This window comes from Sander lucioperca, chromosome 11 (genome assembly GCF_008315115.2).
Source record: "Sander lucioperca isolate FBNREF2018 chromosome 11, SLUC_FBN_1.2, whole genome shotgun sequence".
Taxonomy (NCBI): Eukaryota; Metazoa; Chordata; class Actinopteri; order Perciformes; family Percidae; genus Sander; species Sander lucioperca.
This window is the reverse complement of record NC_050183.1, coordinates 23,888,365-23,909,441: the sequence shown is the minus strand read 5'-3', so window position 1 is coordinate 23,909,441 and position 21,077 is coordinate 23,888,365. Positions and strand designations below refer to the sequence as shown.

The window sequence follows — 21,077 nt, the reverse complement described above, 5'->3', positions numbered from 1 at the left end:
GTCCGTCCGGTTGCCGTGGCAGCAGTGTGAGGACGGAGCTCGTATGAAGCGTCGCTGCGTTCCTCTGAGAGCCGACCACGAACTGCTGCTGACCCCCGACACACGACACACTCTGTGAGTAACACACACACACTCACACACACACACACACACACACACACACACACACACACAGACACACACACACACACACACACAGACACACACACACACACACACACACACACTCTTGGCCTATTAACCATTCTCAGGATTCGGACCCCAGTTTCTATTCTATCCTATTTCTACTTATTTCTACCTATTTCTACCTTGTTCTGCATCTGTGTTCTGTGTTACAGTTTTTGCCCGTTGCTTGAACACGTTTTGCAAAACTTGGCTCATTGTGTCAAAACTCTACACACAAGCAAATAAGACATAACACTGGGAAATAAACCATTCACATCTATGTCAAATTGAAACTCTGCTATCAAAACCTTAACAATCCTTTGTCAAAATGTCACTCTGATGACAAAATGATACCCACTTGCATCATATGAATACACTTTCAGATCAGCAGCAACACACTAGTCTACTTTATATAAAAAACTGCAGTCGTTTTCAATGTTTTTATTCAGTTCCACAGAAGGCATGTTTCACAACAACCAAAAAATGAAATACTGAATTCAAAATCATTACATTACAGTAGTATATTTTGCAGTACAGTAAAATCAGTTAAATCAAAAATAAAACAAACAATACAATACTGTAAACACAGAAAAACACAATTGTTGAATTGAATCTATCCCTGGATTGACCTCACCTCAATGTCTCCGCAGGCCTGTTCCATTGCCTGCAGAAGAGGCATACGGGCATGTGGTTGGCGGTCATATACACGCCATCTCCAAGGGGAAAAAAATTCCTCTATAGGATTTAGAAATGGCGAGTAAGGGGGCAAGTACACAACTTCAAATTGATCATGGTTGGTGAACCAGTTCTGGACCAGAGCAGCCCGATGGAAACTAACATTATCCCAGACAACAACAAACCTGGGCTGCTCTGGTCCATCCTGTACAACTGCATCACGAAGTGCATCTAGAAATGTGATTATGTGTTGCGCATTATAGGGACCCAGTTTGGCATGATGGTGCAATAGCCCTCGAAGACTTATGGCAGCACACAATGTGATATTTCCCCCGCGCTGCCCCGGGACGTGCACAATTGCCCTTTGGCCAATTATATTACGTCCCCGTCGTCTGTTTTTGCAAAGGTTGAATCCAGCCTCGTCAATGTAAATACATTCATGCGGCTTGGGCAGCTCCATCCATGTCCAAGATTCTCTGTAACAAAAAATACATATTGTGGATGGCTTTACTCAAAGCACACACCTACACTACTACACATACAGAACCGACCCACCACACAGGTACCTGTGTAGCTTTCTGAATGTAAACAGTGAAACACTTACATGTACATATTCATGTCGAAGTTCTTTGACCCTGACACTGTTCCTCTCAAATGGGACCCTGTACAATTGCTTCATGGTCATGTTGTGCTTTACCAAGATGCATCTGATAGTTGTAATGCTTACTCGATTTATGTTGTTGAATACTTGCCTATCTGGCAGGTATGGTTCTGGTCTGATTCACCTCAGTGATTCAGGTTCTGCCTGCCTGCCTGTCTGTCTGTCTGTCTGCCTGTCTGTCTGTCTGTCTGTCTGTCTGTCTGTCCGCCCGTCTGCCTGCTTGCTTGCCTCTCTGTCTGTCTGTCTGTCTCTCTGTCTGTCTGTCTGTCTCTCTGTCTGTCTGCCTGTCTGTCTGTCTGTCTGTCTGTCTGTCTGTCTGTCTGTCTGTCTGTCTGCCTGCCTGTCTGTCTGTCTGTCTGTCTGTCTGTCTGCCTGCCTGTCTGTCTGTCTGTCTGTCTGTCTGTCTGTCTGTCTGCCTGTCTGCCTGCCTGCCTGTCTGCCTGTCTGTCTGCCTGTCTCTGATGGTTCTGTCTCTGTGTTTAAGCAGGTCGGGGGTCCTGCTGCATCCTGTCGTCCAGCTGAGGTCGGGGGGCGTGGCCTCTCTCCTCAGTGACTCGTCTGGTCGTGAATCAGCTGTTGGGTCGTCGAGGCGACGCCCAGTGGCTTCTCCGACGCGGCTTCTGCGATTCGAAGATGAGACGGAGACTGAGGCAGAGTCTCGGTACCTGGAGCGGCAGCAGCAGAGGAGACGGATTGGTGTCCTCGCCTCTAAACCCGACCTGAACCTGTACGTCAACGGCAGACCGGGGACAGGACTGCAGGGGCCACATGGACACCAGGGGACAGGACTGCAGGGGACACATGGACACCAGGGGACAGGACTGCAGGGGGCACATGGACACCAGGGGACAGGACTGCAGGGGGCACATGGACACCAGGGGACAGGGCTGCAGGGGGCACATGGACACCAGGGGACAGGACTGGGGAGGGTGGGGCATCATGATCAGCAGGGGATGTGGTCACATTGCCCACAGGGGGCGGGGCTGCAGGGGGCGTGGTCAGATTACCCACAGGGGGCGGGGCCTTCTGCTGACAGACAGCACAGCAGACGGACGGCTCGGTGGGACTCATGTGGGACAGTTCTGGGAAGCAGAGTCAGCCTGAAACCCTGTCTACAGCTGCCAGACCCTGAGGAGCGGGGGCGAAGTCTGTACAGGCCCTGCCTCAGCCTGCAGACCGAGCCAATCAGAGAGACCTACATCGGCTCTGTGACAGTGTGTGATAGAAGTGGGGGAGGGGGCGAGAGGAGGAGCACCAATCAGAACATGCCCACCACAGACCTGCCAATAAACCCCTACGCACCCCAGCATCTGGCCACACCCCTCTCCAGATCCTCCTCGTCTCCTCAGAGCGTCAGGCTCAACAGCACAAAGGCAGAGCAGAATCTAAACCACAACCAGAGCCAGAGCCAGAGCCAAAGCCAAAGCCAGAGCCAAAGCCAGAGCCAGAGCCACAACCAGAGCCACAGCCACAGCCAGAGCCACAACCAGAGCCAGAGCCACAGCCAGAGCCAGAGCTGGGAGGAGCAGGGAGTGTCTGCTGCTGAGCCCCACAGAGAGCTCCAATCCTGGGCCGAGGTGACGGAGAGGAGCAGTGTGGATCCGAAGGCTCAGAGCTCAGAGACAACAGGTGACAAACATTTACAGATAGTGTGGCAACCCAGGGGACTTAGAGGCAAGATTTACAATAGAAATAGGAGTCTCGGAGACCGTTAGCTATAAACATAAAGTGTATTTTAATAAATTGTTCAAGGGAAAGGGTAGTGGGTCAAATGTAAACTGAGGAGTCTTCTCGTCCGGGGTCTATTTGCCTTTGTGTAGTAGGGTTAGAGCAGAGAGAGAGGTCAGTCCTTTTCTCCGGCTGATGTCTCCTTCCCAGGCTCTTACTGAAAGCCATAGCGGTGTTGCCTGCTTGGTCCTTTTCTGCCGACTCAGTCTTACTCCCAAAGCATTAAAATAGGAGGGTTGAATTTCAGCGTACAGGGTAAAACCACTTGGTTAGTGGTAATGTGTTGTGGAGTTTCAAGCTTACGAACTCCTGCTGTGTGTTGAGACGGTGATACCCCAGGTCTTCTTCAGGTCAGTGTTCAACATAACCTAATACTTGTCCAGGCAGAGGAGTACTTCAACTCTGTGTCTTCATAGATTCAGGGAATCAGCTGTATGAAAAGGGAATGTTTTGTTCCAGGACTGTCTCCTTTTGGAGGTCGGTGGACCTGCCACACTTTTGCATACTTCCCAGAGAGAGAGAGATAGGCTGAACTAGGCTTTAGCATCTGATACTTCCCAAAAGAGATAAGCTGAACTAGGCTTTAGCATCTGATACTACCCAGAGAGAGAGATAGGCTGAACTAGGCTTTAGCATCTGATACTATCCAGAGAGAGCGATAGGCTGTCTCTCTTCTACTACGTCATCTTATAGTGCCGCCGTATCTGTCATTGCATTTGAATAGCTTATAATTCACTTATAAACAAATATAGTTAATATAGTATAGTATATAGTTATACTTATAATAATTATTAACATCTTGTCCTGTGATTGGTTTATAGCTGAGAGCCAGGCCCCACCCTCCTCAGGCAGCAGTGATGGACAGGTCAGACAGCCAATGAGAGCAGAGGTTTACAGCAACTACACTTCACATCCTGAACGGTGAGTTTAAACCCAAACTTCAGGAAGTTCTTAGCCTGGATGTCAGCCGAATTTAGCTCAGTCCACAACATTTGAGGTCGGGAAGTTCGGTCTGGACTTGATCTGTTGTGGAGCAACTATGCTCGAACCAGAGCAGTTCGGACAAATCAAATTGCCAGGGCGGGCTTTATACGATGATGGACAGATGATCAACAGTAACGTAATCAACCACGTCACCAAAGAGCGCTTGGGTTGAATTTGTTTACAACTCTGTTGCTCTGATTGGTTGTAGGTCTATCCAATTGAGTGCAGAGACATTTTCTTTCCTGGTTCGGTTGAAACACGCCCCATAATCACAGCCCAATGCAGCAGTATCACTCATATTCTGACTAGAATCTGAGTATGACCACGTCAGGCTAGGAAGTTCTGATTAAACTCTAAACACATGTAGACTGTCGCCATGGAAACTAAAATGCAGTCAAGTAAACTTTAGAGAGAAGACACACCAGCCCAATAATCGGGCGTCGGGCCGTCTGGTGAAGTCCGTGACTCGAGTCTGTTCAGTGTGTCCCGTGCCGTCGGCCGTCCGAGGAGCCGTCGGCCTTCATTTGGGCCGACCCGACATGTTCAGTCGGGGACAGGGCAGTCGGGACTCACCCGGAAATGGGGAGCGGATGAGCCTCTCAAAATCTGACGAAAATCTTTTAAACTGACCTTTGTCAATCTGAAATGAAGACAGATTCAGCAACTGCACGGCCTATTTCTCTTAAAATGTTTTCAGAAACACGTTTCGGTGAACTATTTTAGTACAATATGAGATCGTATTCTGAACAAGCTGCCATGACAGTCTGGCTGTGAATTTCCGGAGAAAAAAGAACCACGTGACACGTTCGTCCAATCAGCTGCCGGTTTTCATTTTCTGAAAAATAATCAGACTGTTAATGGAAACAATACAAAGCAGCGCCGCCTGCTGGTATGGAGACGTATTACGTTTCGCGCATGCGCAGAGCGTACGCTCAAGTCGGTGTCGCCTCAGTGTGTTCTGAGACATTTTTTGGACCTCGGGACCCGACTGATCAGTCCAACTGGCTTTTCTGCCGACGGTCGGCCCGTCTGGTTGGTGTGTCAGGGCCCTTAGAATCCCAGAATCGGGTAATTCTTTCTACAGCCAGCAGAGAATAAAGACAGCAGTTCATACACAACATAACATACATTCATATTCCATACTCCAACAGGACAAATTACATCAAGGTATTAATGAGACCAATGGAAACAGGGAAAATTAGCTCCTATATCTATTGGTCGAACACCTAGCTACTACCATGTACCTGCGACCAAATGGCAACAGCCTAAAGTCATAAGACAAGGGGTGACTCAAGTCAGCAAGCATAGCTTTGGCCTTCCTCGTGGCTCTGACTCTGTATAAAGGGGATTACTCTTCAAAATTAATCCCTGCAATTTTTCCAACACATTTCACGCAACTGTTTAGTCGTTGCAGCATCACATCACAGTCCATCCATCCATTCATCCATCTTCATCTATTATCCAGGGTTTAGTCTCTGGGGCAGCAGCTCCAGTAGGGGACCCCAAACTTCCCTTTCCTGAGCCACATTAGCCAACTCCGACTGGGGGATCCCAAGGCATTCCCAGGCCAGGGTGGCGATGTAATCTATAGTACATAGTCCTGGGTCTTCCCAGAGGCCTCTTCCCCACTTGACATGACTGGAACAGCACCCTAGGGAGGCGCCCAGGGAGAATCTTTACCAGATGCTGAACCTCCTCCCTAGGGAGGCACCCAGGGGGCATCCTTACCAGATGCTGAACCTCCTCCCTAGGGAGGCGCCCATGGAGAATCCTTACCAGTTGCTGAACCTCCTCCATAGGGAGGCACCCAGGGGCAACCTTACCAGATGCTGAACCTCCTCCCTAGGGAGGCACCCAGGGGGCATCCTTACCAGATGCTGAACCTCCTCCCTATGGAGGCACCCAGGGGGCATCCTCACCAGATGCTGATCCTCCTCCCTAGGGAGGCACCCAGTGGGTATCCTTACCAGATGCTGAACCTCCTCTCTGGGGAGGCACCCAGGGGGCATCCTTACCAGATGCTGAACCTCCTCCCTAGGGAGGCGCCCATGGAGAATCCTTACCAGTTGCTGAACCTCCTCCATAGGGAGGCGCCCAGGAGGCATCCTTACCAGATGCTGAACCTCCTCTCTAGGGAGGCACCCAGGAGGCATCCTTACCAGATACTGAACCTCCTCTCTAGGGAGGCACCCAGGGGGTATCCTTACCAGATGCTGAACCTCCTCTCTAGGGAGGCACCCAGTGGGTATCCTTTCCAGATGCTGATCCTCCTCCATAGGGAGGCACCCAGTGGGTATGCTTACCAGATGCTGAACCTCCTCTCTAGTGAGGCACCCAGGAGGCATCCTTACCAGATGCTGAACCTCCTCTCTAGGGAGGCACCCAGGGGGCATCCTTACCAGATGCTGAACCTCCTCCATAGGGAGGCACCCAGGGGGCATCCTTACCAGATGCTGAACCTCCTCCATAAGGAGGCACCCAGGGGGCATCCTTACCAGATGCTGAACCTCCTCCCTAGGGAGGCGCCCAGGGAGAATCCTTACCAGATGCTGAACCTCCTCCCTAGGGAGGCACCCAGGGGGCATCCTTACCAGATGCTGAACCTCCTAACTATGGAGGCACCCAGGGGGCATCCTCACCAGATGCTGATCCTCCTCCCTATGGAGGCACCCAGGGGGTATCCTCACCAGATGCTGATCCTCCTCCCTATGGAGGCACCCAGGGGGTATCCTTACCAGATGCTGATCCTCCTCCCTAGGGAGGCACCCAGCGGGCATCCTTACCAGATGTAAGGGTGGCACATCTTTGTACCTTTAGTCAGAGGAACAAAATTGTACCTTATTTGTTTGTACCTTCAAAAGGAACAATATTGTATCTTTGAGGATTGATTATGTACCTTATACCAAAGATGGTTAGGGTTAGATACAGTACCCATTAAGGTACCACCCCGTGACAAAGCATTTTGTACATTTAATTGGCAAAAAAGTTCCTTTTTATTCCTTTAGTGAAAGAACAAAAAGAACAACCTAAAGCTACCGCTGTAGGCGGGCTCAAACCCTGATTAGTAATGACATGTTTTCAGTTTGATCTGATTACAAATCTTCTCTGAATCCTTCAGTGTCATCAGCAGAGAAGAACCAGCTCGTCTTTCTCTGCGTCGTCTTTTCTCCAGTGTCAAACTGAGCACGACTCGAACTGGCAGCCTCGACCGCCTCCGCTCACGGCCCCGCCGCTCAGAGTCTGGCCCCGCCCCTTCAGAGTCTGACCCCGCCCCTTCAGAGTATGGCCCCGCCTCCTCCAGATATAGCTCCGCCCCCCCTGGATCTGACTCCGCCTCCTCTGGTCACAAGAAAACCTCCAGCCTGCTGAGGAAAACACCGTCTGTTCAGTCGCTCAGTGTGGTGAGAAGATCAGTTATCATATTTTACTATCTTCTTCTTCTCTGACTGTATTTCCTGTCTGTCCAGCAGGGGTCGCCCTTCTTCTTCTCTGACTGTATTTCCTGTCTGTCCAGCAGGAGTCGCCCTTCTTCTTCTCTGACTATATTTCCTGTCTGTCCAGCAGGGGTCGCCCTTCCTGCAGCTGAGGAGGTCTTCATCGGTTCAGAGTTTTGTGTCGGAGCAGAAGAAGAAAAAGAAGCCGGATCGTTCTGCTGCCTACAGACCAGCTGCTGACCAGTAATCATACCTGTCTGTCTCTCTGACCTGTCTGTCTCTCTGACCTGTCTGTCTCTCTAACCCAGGGGTGTCAAACTCAAATACACAGTGGGCCGAGATTAAAAAATTGCTGCAGTATCTGCAGTTTTTCCAGAGTAATTTCAAGTGAAAACATTTTCTACAGGCAAACAACAGCCAAAAGTTATTTACTTCAAAGAAAAATGTAATTGTCCTGTAGTAGCAAGAGAAAAAAAAATGCAAAAATGAAAGTGCATTAAAAACTGAAAATGCGTCAAAGCACTGTTTGCTGCTCTGTGATGCTCTCTGGTCTGAGCCAGATGCTTGGTGTCTCATCTGTCTGGGGTCAGGCTCTGAGCTGAGGAAATCCTCAGGATTGAGTGAAGGTGTTCATCAGTAAGACGACTCCTGTGTGTATGTGTTATGTATGTGCTGCCAAACATGGAGAGCGTTTGAGCAGCCTGGGAGCGCAGCTGGGGCATTGTGTTAGGGATGAAACGTGGAAACTCTGCAGTGCCCAGAGACTCATATTTTGCCTTCAGTGTGTCACTTTGGAGCTCAGTCAGCTCCATTTGGAGGTTTGATGGTGTGCTTTCCATGTCAGCTGTAAATGGATTACTGAGCAGTTCAAACTTGCTTTTTTGGGCTCCAAAATCAGCAAATCGCCGTGTGAAGTCAGTACCAAGTATGCCGAGTTTTTCAGCAAACATTTAAAAATGCTTACCTTTTTTCTGGGCACAAGGCGTCGCAAACTTTAATCATGCAGTTTTTGACAAATTCCCCCTTGGTAAATGGCCGGGCTGATTTTGAAACCTCTGGCATTAACAGCAGTCTTCTACTAACGCTGTCTTCGCACAGGAGACACACAGCTTTGCCCTTTACATCTGCCAACATATACTCTGCCTCCCACCTGTCTTGAAAACCCGTTTTCAAAGTCCACCTTTCGTTTAGCCATTTTTTGGGGAGAGGGTTAGTTGACTGCTGATGAACGAGTGGGGCGCACTTTCGCGGGCCTGTGATTGACGTGCCGACGCACGGCCAGTGCATTGTGGGATTTGTACTATTATGGTGGTGCGATATACTGGCGGGCCAGCTCTAATAGTAAATACATTTTGTCATGCGGGCCAAAGATAATTCATTCACGGGCCGGATGTTTATGTTGCTGCCTTGATCTATTCCCCTTATACTCCTATAAACTATATATACATATATATTAGGGCTGTCAATCGATTAAAAAAATTAATCTAATTAATTACATACTCTGTAATTAATTAATCGAAATTAATCGCATACATAATTAACGGTGCCTGAACCGATACTTTTTAAGAAAGTAAAAAAAGAAAAGAAAAAAAAAGGGTACTAAACAACAGTTGGTGACATTAAAGAACGGCTTGTTTATTGCTAAGGCCATATGGTCAAAATTAAATGATTTAATAATAATGTATAACAATAACAATAACTTATTTCACTAGTAAATTGCTGTTGAACGACAAAAACAACCACCAGGTTGGAAAAGGACATTTACAATAACTTCAAATGCACCACGACGCTGTAGTTTACCAGTTTCATTGAACGCACCGTCTGTGTTGTTTTTCCGACGGCTAAAACACAGTCAAACTTTACACCGTTTAGCGTTAGCTGTCAGCATTTTAACCGTTTTTAATCCAGCTACTAGCTAGCGGTAGGCTAACGTTAGCTGCTGTTGAGTATAGTGTTAACTAGCTAGCGGTAGGCTAACGTTAGCTGCTGTCGAGTATAGTGTTAACTAGCTAGCGGTAGGCTAACGTTAGCTGCTGTCTAGTATAGTGTTAACTAGCTAGCGGTAGACTAACGTTAGCTGCTGTCGAGTATAGTGTTAACTAGCGTCCCGTGCAGCGGTGTTTGTGTTGCCTGTATCGTCTTCAGAGCATCAGAGAGGAGAGCAGACATATCAGTGGCTCCAGATTTTCGGTAGCCAGGGTTGGCAGGAAGAAGATTTTTACAGTAAATGTTCCAGTTAATGATCCAGGCAGCACATTCTCGTCTCCCTCCTTCATTTTACAGTCCAATGGAGGCTAGAACGGCTCCGGGTCAAACCTCAATATGGAATGGATTAATCTGCGTTATTTTTTTTAACGCGTTATTTTTTCTCAGATTAATGAAATTATTTGACAGCCCTTAGTATATATATATATATATATATATATATATATATATATATATATATACTAACAGCATGGCTGGATGTGGCCCGCAGGCCTTGAGTTTGACACATGTACTCTAACCCGTCTGTCTCTCTAACCTGTCTGTCTCTAACCTGTCTGTCTCTCTCTAACCTGTCTGTCTCTTACCTGTCTGTGTCTAACCCGTCTGTCTCTAACCTGTCTGTCTCTCTAACCTGTCTGTCTCTGACCTGTCTGTCCAGCCCGGTCTCACGGCAGTTTGTGTAAATGTGACGTTATTTTGATCTATTGATACGTGTTCACGGAGACGTTTTTGTCGTTAGCCTCCCAGCTTATAAAGCATCCTTTTCGGCAGTCTCCCAGCGTCCTTTCCCTGAGAAAATAACATGACATTTACGCGTAAAAAAATGAGAAAAACGTCTCCGCGAACATGTATCAATATATAAAGAATAACGTGACATTTACACAAACTGCCGTGAGACTGTGTTGGTCTGTCTCTCAGCTTGCTGCAGCGGTGTCTGAGTGTGGAGGACGTCGGTCGTCCGTCTTCTGTCCGTTCGCTCGGTCGAGTTCTTCAGGTTTCTGCTGATGGATCGTTTCTGTTGGAGCTCAGCCGACCGGAGAGCCGCACGTTCGGATTCCTCATCAGCCGGGGGAGAGGCCGACCCGACTCCGGTACGGACAAATACTACTGACCATACTACTGACAATACTACAAATACTACTGGCAATACTACTGACAATACTACAAATACTACTGGTTGTGTCTTGTAAGATCAACGATGTGAAGGTATAGCACCTGTCGTGATAGTGAGGAATGGTGGACCCAAACGCAGAGAGAGGGAGGCAGGCAGGAGCAGCGTTGAAACTCAAAGATTTATTGGATAACAATGAGGGGAGCAAACAACAAAGGAAGTCCTGAAGGCAACAGGCAAAAAGGTCCAAAGTACAAAAAAAAACAAGAACAGGGAATCCAGGGAGCCGAGACAGGCACAGGAACACACAAACTGACCGGGAGGAGATACAAAACGATCTGACACGAGACAAAGGGAACGCAGGGGTTAAATACAAGAGGTAATGAACAAATGAGGGACAGGTGACACGACAGGTGAAACACATCAGGGCGGGGCAGGACAATCAAAGGCAAAAAGTAAAACTAGACATGACAGAAAACAGACTATCAAAATAAAACAGGAAACCAGAACGACAGACAGGAAACATGAAACAACCTAAACACTGAGACTTGACACACAGAACACAGAATACAGGAATTAACCAAAACATATACAATAAACCAGGAGATAACTGAACAGAAATATACAGAAAATACAAACACAGGGAACATGAACAAATAAACAAAGACAACAGAAAAAAACAAACTGGAAACAGAAATATCCCAAAACCATAACAGAGCCCCCCCCTCAAGGGCGGATACCAGACGGCCATAACAAAAAACAACCCAAAAAGGGCGACTAGAGTCCGGGGGAGGCAGAGTGTCACTGTGGCACAGGGAACAGAGTCACAGGGACAAAGGAAACAGAGGGCCGGTGAGGCCCGGGGGAAACAGAGGGGCCACTCTCGACAGGGAACAGAGTCTTGGGGGAAACACAGAGCGGGGCCACTCGGGGGAAACACAGAGCGGGGCCACTCGGGGGAAACACAGAGCGGGGCCACTCGGGGGAAACACAGAGCGGGGCCACTCGGGGGAAACACAGAGCGGGGCCACTCGGGGGGAAACAGAGCGTCACTGGGGCACAGGGAACAGAGTCACTGGGAGACCTCGGCAACAGGGGACTGAGAGGCCTCGGCAACAGGGAACTGAGAGGCCTCGGCAACAGGGAACTGAGAGGCCTCGGCAACAGGGAACTGAGAGGCCTCGGCAACAGGGGACTGAGAGCCGCAACGAAGGCAGAAACCTTCAGGCGGCCTGCGACGAAGGCAGAATCCCTCTGGCCACCGGCGACGAAGGCGGAATCCCTCTGGCGGCCTGCGACAAAGGCAGAATCCCTCTGGCCACCGGCGACGAAGGCAGAAACCGTCTGGCCACCGGCGACGAAGGCAGAATCTTTCAGGTGGCCGTACTGGACGTCGAGGGCACTCAGGCGGCCAGGCAGGACGTCGAGGGCAGCGCCCCTCCGGGGGCCTTGCAGGTCGGCCGAGGCGGAGCCCCTGAGGAGGCTGCGCAGGTGAAGGGGCAGCTGGGCCGGAGTCAGGCGGCGGGTCAGCTGGACTGGAGTCAGGCGACGGGTCAGCTGGACTGGAGTCAGGCGACGGGTCAGCTGGACTGGAGTCAGGCGACGGGTCAGCTGGGCCGGAGTCAGGCGACGGGTCAGCTGGGCCGGAGTCAGGCGACGGGTCAGCTGGACTGGAATCGGGCGACGGGTCAGCTGGGCCGGAGTCAGGCGGCCAGGCAACCGGGGCAGAGGTTGACTGGGGTGCCAACAGGGCACGAGGGGCAGGAGTGGGCCTGACCGCCGACAGGGCACGAGGGGCAGGAGTGGGCCTGACCGCCGACAGGGCACGAGGGGCAGGAGTGGGCCTGACCACCACGGGCAAAGTCTCAGGGGGGCAGAACAAAGGCAAAGTCCTAGGGGTGGCCTCAAGGGCGGTCTCAGGGGCGGTCACAGGGGTGCCGGGGACCGGCAAGGTCTCAGGGGCGGTCTCAGGGGCGGCTATAGCCAGTTCAGAGGGGCTGGACACCAGCCAGGATTCAGGAGGGTGGCTAGCCAGCCGGGGACTAGGGAGGCTGCTAGCTAACCTGGATTCAGGGAGGCTGCTAGCCAGCCGGGGATCAGGAAAGCTGCTAGTCAGCCGGGGATCAGGAAAGCTGCTAGTCAGCCAGGGATCAAGGATAAAGGACCGCCTAGGGACACTAGGAAACTTGGGAACTCTAGGAAACTCGGGGACACTAGGAAACTCGGGGACACTAGGAAACTCGGGGACGCTGGGCAGCGCTGGGACACTGGGCAGCTTGGGGATACTAGGAAGCTCGGGGATACTAAGGAGCTCGGGGACTCTAGGAAGGCTGCTAGCAAGCCTGGATTCAGGGGAGATGCTAGCTAGCAGGGAATCAGGGGGGTTGCTAGCTAGCTGGGGCTCAGGGAGGTTGCTAGCTAGCCGGGGCTTGGGAAGGCTGCTAGCTAGCTTGGGCTCAGGAAGGCTACTAGCTAGCCGGGGCTCAGAGAGGCTGTTAGCCAGCCGGGGATCAATAAAGCTGCTAGCTAGCTGGGGCTCAGGGAAGTTGCTAGCGGGCCGGGGTTCAGGAAGGCTGCTAGCTAGCCTGGATTCAGGGGAGATGCTAGCTAGCAGGGAGTCAAGGGGGTTGCTAGCTAGCTGTGGCTCAGGGAGGTTGCTAGCTAGCCGGGGCTCAGGAAGGCTGCTAGCTAGCCTGCATTCAGGGGAGATGCTAGCTAGCTGGGGCTCAGGAAGGCTGCTAGCTAGCCTGGATTCAGGGAAGATGCTAGCTAGCAGGGAATCAGGGGAGTTGCTAGCTAGCTGTGGCTCAGGGAGGTTACTAGCTAGCCGGGGCTCAGGAAGGCTGCTAGCTAGCAGGGAAGCAGGGGAGTTGCTAGCTAGCTGGGGCTCAGGGAGGTTGCTAACTAGCCAGGGATCGGGAAGGCTGTTAGCTAGCCTGGATTCAAGAGGGCTGCTAGCTAGCCGGGGCTCGGGAAGGCTTCTAGCTAACCTGGATTCAGGGGGGTTGCTAGCTAGCCGAGGCTCAGGGAGGTTGCTAGCTAGCCCGGATCCAAGGAGGTTGCTAGCTAGCGGGGAAGTTGAGAGGCTGCTAGCTAGCCGGGAATCAGGAAGACTGCTAGCTAGCCTGGATTCTGGGGAAATGCTAGCTAGCAGGGGCTCAGGGGGATCGCTAGCTAGCTTGCTGCTAGCTAGCTCAGAGTCAGGAGAGCTGCACGCCAGCTCGGGGTCAGAGGAGCTGCACGCCAGCTCGGGGTCAGAGGGGCTGCACGCCAGCTCGGGGTCAGAGGGGCTGCACGCCAGCTCGGGGTCAGAGGGGCTGCACGTCAGCCCGGGGTCAGAGGGGCCGCACGTCAGCCCGGGGTCAGGAGAGCCGCACGTCAGCCCGGGGTCAGGAGAGCCGCACGTCAGCCCGGGGTCAGGAGAGCCGCACGTCAGCCCGGGGTCAGGAGAGCCGCACGCCAGCCCGGGAACAGAAGGGTTGCACGTCAGCTCGGGAACAGAAGGGTTGCACGTCAGCTCGGGAACAGAAGAGTGCGAGGATTCTGGGGTGAAGAGCGGGGCATGGCGACGGAAGCCATGACGTCCTTTTCCCCGTCTATGGCCTCCACGGGTCCCAGAGAAGACTGCCAGGCGGGTACCCTCATAGAACTGCTGGTGGTTGGGGGCGCACGCTGACCAGGTTGCCTCTGAGCAGTCCAACGAGAGTCCTGGGGAAACTGGCAAAGGGACAGGCTGGCTTACAATTTATTGGATAACAATGAGGGGAGCAAACAACAAAGGAAGTCCTGAAGGCAACAGGCAAAAAGGTCCAAAGTACAAAAAAAACAAGAACAGGGAATCCAGGGAGCCGAGACAGGCACAGGAACACACAAACTGACCGGGAGGAGATACAAAACGATCTGACACGAGACAAAGGGAACACAGGGGTTAAATACAAGAGGTAATGAACAAATGAGGGACAGGTGACACGACAGGTGAAACACATCAGGGCGGGGCAGGACAATCAAAGGCAAAAAGTAAAACTAGACATGACAGGACAGAAAACAGACTATCAAAATAAAACAGGAAACCAGAACGACAGACAGGAAACATGAAACAACCTAAACACAGAGACTTGACACACAGAACACAGAATACAGGAATTAACCAAAACATATACAATAAACCAGGAGATAACTGAACAGAAATATACAGAAAATACAAACACAGGGAACATGAACAAATAAACAAAGACAACAGAAATAAACAAACTGGAAACAGAAATATCCCAAAACCATAACAGCACCTTTATTTCTACAGAACAACTCAGCACCAAGGAAATTCAAAATGCTTTACATAAAACATTACAGAGCAGTTAAAAACAATAAAGATTATAAAGAATCAGACAGAAATACAAGAATATGATAAACAGAGCAGTGTAAGAAAAGAACAATTAGTTAAAGAAAGGCAGCATCAAACAGAAAGGTCTTCAGTCTTGATTTAAAAGAAGAGAGTTGTAGCGGACCTGCAGTTTTCCGGGAGTTTGTTCCAGATATGTGGAGCATAAAAGCTGAATTAATTTAAAGTTTGATTGCAGCGCTCAGCGGCAACTCTGATAGTTGCGACGCCAATGCTAGTTCTTCCTCTGAGTGTCTGCACCACTAGCCAGCGCAGAGACAAGGTGAAAATGTATTAAACTGTAGCCATGTTTCCATCCACGTTTAATCAGTAAATGGCTTATCTGATAAACGCTGATGGAAACGTTATTTGCCGAATAAATAATGAATTGCGATTACGTTTTAGGTAATTTTATGGTTGCAACTCGCCACAAAAATAAGAACTTTTAGGTAATTTCCGCTTTTTTGCAGACACAGCGGGTGTCAACAAACAGATATAAGTAGATGAACGAGGAGACGAAGACTTTTAAAATTTAATTTACGAGTGAAATATAACAGCTACTTTAGACACGTGCCTCTGCATCGCATTGCAATGTTTTAATAGCGTTGTTGTTTTATTATAGAGTTATATGTCGCTAACAGTTGGCACATAAGCACTATTACAGTTTGTGCAATATTAATCATTTGTAGGTATCCATTTCGGCTAGCAAACTTTGTTTCCAAATGTAAGCTTGAATGTTGTGCGATTCAGTGCGAAAATGAACGGAAACACCCTAAAATGTCTCAAATATATTCAATATACCAATATGACCGCAAAACAGCATGTGACGTCATTACGCACAGATTTTTATTCACTTTAATGGAAACATAGCTAGTGCAGATCATCTGTAGACAGGTTAACGCATTAAGGTAGCAGCTCATTAACAGGTAACGTGTGTCCTGCAGGTGTTTATGTGGAGGACATGGTGGACAGCGGCACAAAGAAATTGTATGCCGGCCTGCTGGCGGTGGGAGACGAGATCCTGGAGGTGAACGGGGAGAAAGTGGTTTGTCTGAGTCTGGACCAGGTGACCCAGCTGCTGACCCAGAACCCCTCTGCTACAGTCCGGGTGCTCCGGCACCGCAGGGCGCCTCCACGCTGAACAGACACTGCTACAACCACCTAACCACCAAACAACCAGAACGACCAGAACGCTGACTGAGCGAAGCCACAGGACCTGATCCGCTGGTCAGACAAACACTTACAGAACAAAGTGAACCGAAAAGAAACTTTAACTTCACTGCAACTTCCACAAAAACTGCATCAAACTGCTGAGCTGCTTCTGGTCCAGCCAGAACTTAGAACACGTTCACACCTGTTCTTCTGTAGACTCGGGGTTAAGGTACATTTGGTTGTGTCAGCGTTCACACTGCACTTTGTCAAACAACAAACATGCTCACATTGTTTGTCTTCTTCTCAAACATTAGAAACACTACAGCAGAACCAGAGAACCCAAGCCTTTGTTATATATGTTTGGTGTTTGACAAAGTGCAGCGTGAACGCAAATACAACCAAATGAGAAATGCAATAATGCTTAAACTTCATCCCTGAATGGCACCAAGTCTACAGAGCTAAGTCTGTAAACTGTGTGAAAGGTTGAATCTGCAGCTAGTAAATTGTTTTTGGTTCTCTTCCTGTATTTGGGTCGGATCGTTCTCACCTGAAGTGAACTGAACTCTAGATCTCTGTGAAGAGAACAGCGGACAGACCAGAGTTTGTGATAGCTGTTCTACATGAAGTGAAGAAGACGTTCCACTCAGTTCAGCAGTTTGTCTCAATCTAAATACTTGGGTGAGAGTACTTACAGTACACGTAGTACTCTGTGCACACTTGTGCAGTGCATTAAGTTTCGACAGGGTAGTGTTGCACTGACAGGAAATGACTCTTCTTCTGTTTAATGGTAAACTACAGCTGGGAGGAGTGTTACCGCCACCTACTGTTACCAACAAACCGGCTTGTTTTCTCACTGACTGACAGCAGTATAATGGTACGTATCGAAAATAAAAACATACGTAGAGGTGGAGATGGAGCCTGATTAACGTAAACTCAGAGGTGGATATGTTACGACACATCACTTGACTTTAAATTAACATTTTCTCTGTTTTGGATTCTTGTTTAATTTTTTTCTTCAGACCTGCTGTCAGGCTGAATAAAAAGATAACATGATATAAAGTGATGTTGTTTCACGCAGTAACAGTGTTGTACATATATTTACAGTATTTAAACGTCTGCAGTATTTCAGTCTCTGTACAGTTCTCACGGATTTATGTTTATATTTTCTGACAAAATAAATAAACGTTGACCAGAAGTTTTGTCTCCTGTTGATTCGTTACTATAAATATTCAGTTTGTTTCTATGTTTATTAAAATCATATTTATTTAAAATAAGATTGAAGAGCGGTCAGGTTATTAACAAAACCAATATAATTACTGACTCTTAGAATATACTGTTTTATCTTTTCATCGCTGGAAGAGTTTACAACTAATATCATATATATATATATATATATATATATATATATATATATATATATATATATATATATATATATATATATATATATATATATATAAAATCTAAACGTCTTTTAGTATTTTAGTATAATAGTATCTAGAATGAAAATAAAGAATGGACCCCTTCCTTATTCATCAGCAGCATATGAACAGTTATAATATATTTATAACAAACTAAACTTCCTTATAATCAGCAGCATATGAACAGTTATATTTATAACAAACTAATGTGTTTGTGTCTGTTAAAACCACATTTCTATCAAACGTCAGAAACTTCTAAATCCGCTTTATATTATGTTTTATTATTGATATACTGCTGATAAATGTCTTCATTTCAAACAGGCAGAAAACCTTTTAAAGATCAGTCAGTTTTTATTTTCTGAATCCGTTTATTGAAACACATTTCAACTTCACGTCACTCAGAAGTCCACAGAAATAAAATAATAAAGACAGACAGACGATGTTTCATACACAGATCAAGGGTAAGGGTTAGCCTAACCCTAATAACAGTTTAAAGGCTCTGACACATCAACCCGACGGCCGACCGTCAGCAGTAAAGTCAGTCGGACTGATCAGTCGGCTCCCCGAGGTCCAGAAAGTGCCTCAAAACACACCGAAAAGACGCCGACTTGAGCGTACGTTCTGCGTGTGCGCGAGACGTAATACGTCTCCATAACAGCAGGCGGCGCTAATCTGTAGTCGCCCAAAAAATGAAAACCCGATATGAGAGAACATCTCTCTAGACCTCGTAAACACAGAGCACGCTGTCATCAGTCATTAGATTTCATCAGAGAGTGGTGATAGTAGTCAAGAAGGATCCTTGTTGTCATTACTCGCTGAACGGAAGAACATACCACGGCTAGTAATAACAAGAGACTGGCGTTGGCAGCCCTCTGATTCGCTAATCAAGGGATAGCACTCCACCAATCAGATTGGTCCTTGAGTCCGACCGCCCACTGGCCGATTCAACAAGTCAAATCGGCCCAAATGAAGGCCGATGGCTCCTCGACTGACGACGGCACAGAACACACCGAACAGACTTGAGTCACCGACCTCGCCAGGCTGTCAGACGGCCGATAATGGAGTAGGTGCGCCTTAACTTCACACTAAACGCCTTCAGCAGTATTTCAGTCATCTGTTCTGCTGCTCTGATTCATGATGCGTCAGCAACATTTACAGTGTTTATTATTAACATTATCATCATTATTAGTCTTAGTATTATTAGGGTTATTATTATTATTTCAGGGCTCCATGTTGGTTTTGTTGCCAGAAGTTCTGAAAGGAAACATTGACGGATGTATTTCGAAATTTAAAACACTGAACATTTCTGTAGTTTCAGTTTCAGTTGAACTGATTAGTGAAAATCTGCTGAATAACAAAATATTATATTAAAAGTTAAAGATGCATAAAATACTGACTTATGTTGTGAAATTATTGGATGGATTTATGAAGAGTTAAAAGTTTTTAAATTCTGTATTTAATGACTTTTACTTCTGAACACTGCTTTTATTTTGTTAACAGGAACAGGAAACAGACGTGAGATTTCACCGCCACGCGTACCGAAAATCTGATGGTTTGGGACGATTGATTGGCTGCTTCGTCTGTCACATGACTTTAATAAATTCATATCAAACAGACAGTTACTTCGCTCGCTAATCTTCAGGACTGCACTTCCTGCTGTACTTCACAATAAAAGCCTTCCAGAAGAAAAGCTTTTATTGTGAAGCTGCAGCAGGAAGTGGGTCGTTAATACACTGCAGAATTAAAGGAAATAAAACATACATAGTAAAATAAACCGTTCAACGATAAACAGCATAAAACATAAAGATTCAGTCAGTGAAACAAAAAACACAAAAACTGTAAACACAAACAGGAAGTTTAGTGTTATTACATTATTATATCATATATATATATATATATATATATATATATATATATATCATAAGCTCCAAACTCAGACTTAGTTATACTGGTGTTAAACTGGGATTAAACCACTATTAAACTGGAGAAACAGTATAGGGAAAAGTGGAATTAAGCTTAGAGTTAAACTGAGTTTAAAGGGGGAAAAGATGAAGTCAGAATTGCACTAAACTTGAAATGAAACTAGATTTTAATTCCAGATTCAAGTGGAGTTTAAAGTTTAAAGTATAAAGTATAAATACACTGAAGGTATTACAGGTAAACTGGTAATAAACTGGAGATAAACTGGTGATAAACTGGTGATAAACTGGAGATGAACTGGTGATAAACTGGAGTGTAAATGGTTATTTTCAGCCCTTTAAATAAAACAAACATAAAACATCAAAAGAACATGTTTTCACCTGTTTGACCTCTGCAATGATTTTAACAAAAAAAAAAGTGCCATTCAGTCTGTAGAGTCCTGTGGAGTTCGGTAAAGTCCAGTAGAGTCCGGCAGAGTCCAGCAGAGTCCAGTAGAGTCCTGTGGAGTTCGGTAGAGTCCAGTAGAGTCCGGCAGAGTCCAGCAGAGTCCAGTAGAGTCCTGTGGAGTTCGGTAGAGTCCAGTAGAGTCCGGCAGAGTCCAGCAGAGTCCAGTAGAGTCCTGTGGAGTTCGGTAGAGTCCAGTAGAGTCCGGCAGAGTCAAGTAGAGTCTGGCAGAGTCCGGTAGAGTCCGGTAGAGTCCAGTAGAGTCCTGTGGAGTCCTGTGGAGTTCAGTAGAGTCCAGTAGAGTCCGGCAGAGTCCGGCAGAGTCAAGTAGAGTCTGGCAGAGTCCGGTAGAGTCCGGTAGAGTCCAGCAGGAGTCCAGTAGAGTCTGGTAGAGTCAAGTAGAGTCTGGTAGAGTCCAGCAAGAGTGTGGTAGAGTGTGGTAGAGTCCAGTAGAGTCCAGTAGAGTCCGGCAGAGTCTGGCAGAGTCCGGTAGAGTCCAGTAGAGTCCAGTAGAGTCCAGCAAGAGTGTGGTAGAGGCAGGTAGAGTCAGGTAGAGTGTGGTAGAGTGTGGTAGGGTTTGGTAGAGTGTGGTAGAGTCCGGTAGAGTCAGGTAGGGTGTGGTACAATCCGGTAGAGTCAGGTAGTGTCAGGTAGGGTGTGGTAGAGTGTGGTAGGGTTTGGTAGAGTCCGGTAGAGTCCGGTAGGGTCAGGTAGAGTCGTGCAAAGTCTTGTCCAAATAGTAGCTGCTTCCCACCACAGCACCAAGCTAGTTTTACAAACGCCTCTTTTACTACGGTGGTCTACGGGGAAAATCCTTCCTGGGCCACAGGGGAATTTTTAGCTACCGCGAGAGGACACTGCCAGGCTGAGCGCTGTTCCTGGGGTTCCTGCTAGCTAAACAGAGAAAGTGATTAATCTGAACACATCTTAACGTTAGCCTGCTTGTGTTGGATGTTGGCACAAACTGTTCCTATTATCTGCGGTGTGGGCGCTTACACGGAGGCAACGTGTTACGGCC

General features: G+C 47.9%; 1 protein-coding gene and 1 long non-coding RNA gene across 2 annotated transcripts; both read left to right on the top strand.

The window, feature by feature from the left end:
• On the top strand, nt 1-17,461 carry LOC116060758. The gene is made up of 8 exons (XM_031314500.2): nt 1-114; nt 1,989-2,911; nt 3,020-3,130; nt 4,051-4,150; nt 7,332-7,614; nt 7,778-7,890; nt 10,552-10,724; nt 16,067-17,461. Exons 1-8 carry the CDS (start codon nt 44-46, stop codon nt 16,261-16,263), a joined length of 1,971 nt encoding a protein of 656 aa, XP_031170360.2. The 5' UTR covers nt 1-43; the 3' UTR covers nt 16,264-17,461.
• A 2,107-nt stretch (nt 17,462-19,568) lies between these two features.
• Nucleotides 19,569-20,872, top strand: LOC116060763. Its single transcript, XR_004107572.2, has 4 exons — nt 19,569-19,852; nt 19,908-20,056; nt 20,600-20,629; nt 20,770-20,872. It is a non-coding gene; the product is annotated as an uncharacterized LOC116060763 (long non-coding RNA).
• The last annotated feature ends 205 nt before the right edge of the window (nt 20,873-21,077 follow it).

What these genes read in the sequence shown, in the direction of transcription:
- LOC116060758 (XM_031314500.2), top strand. Translation starts at nt 44, where the DNA reads ATGAAGCGTCGCTGCGTTCCTCTGAGAGCCGACCACGAACTGCTGCTG. An exon ending in CTGTTCAGTCGCTCAGTGTG is followed by an intron (nt 7,615 to 7,777) that starts GTGAGAAGATCA and finishes TCTGTCCAGCAG; the next exon opens with GGGTCGCCCTTCCTGCAGCT. An exon ending in GAGAGGCCGACCCGACTCCG is followed by an intron (nt 10,725 to 16,066) that starts GTACGGACAAAT and finishes TGTGTCCTGCAG; the next exon opens with GTGTTTATGTGGAGGACATG.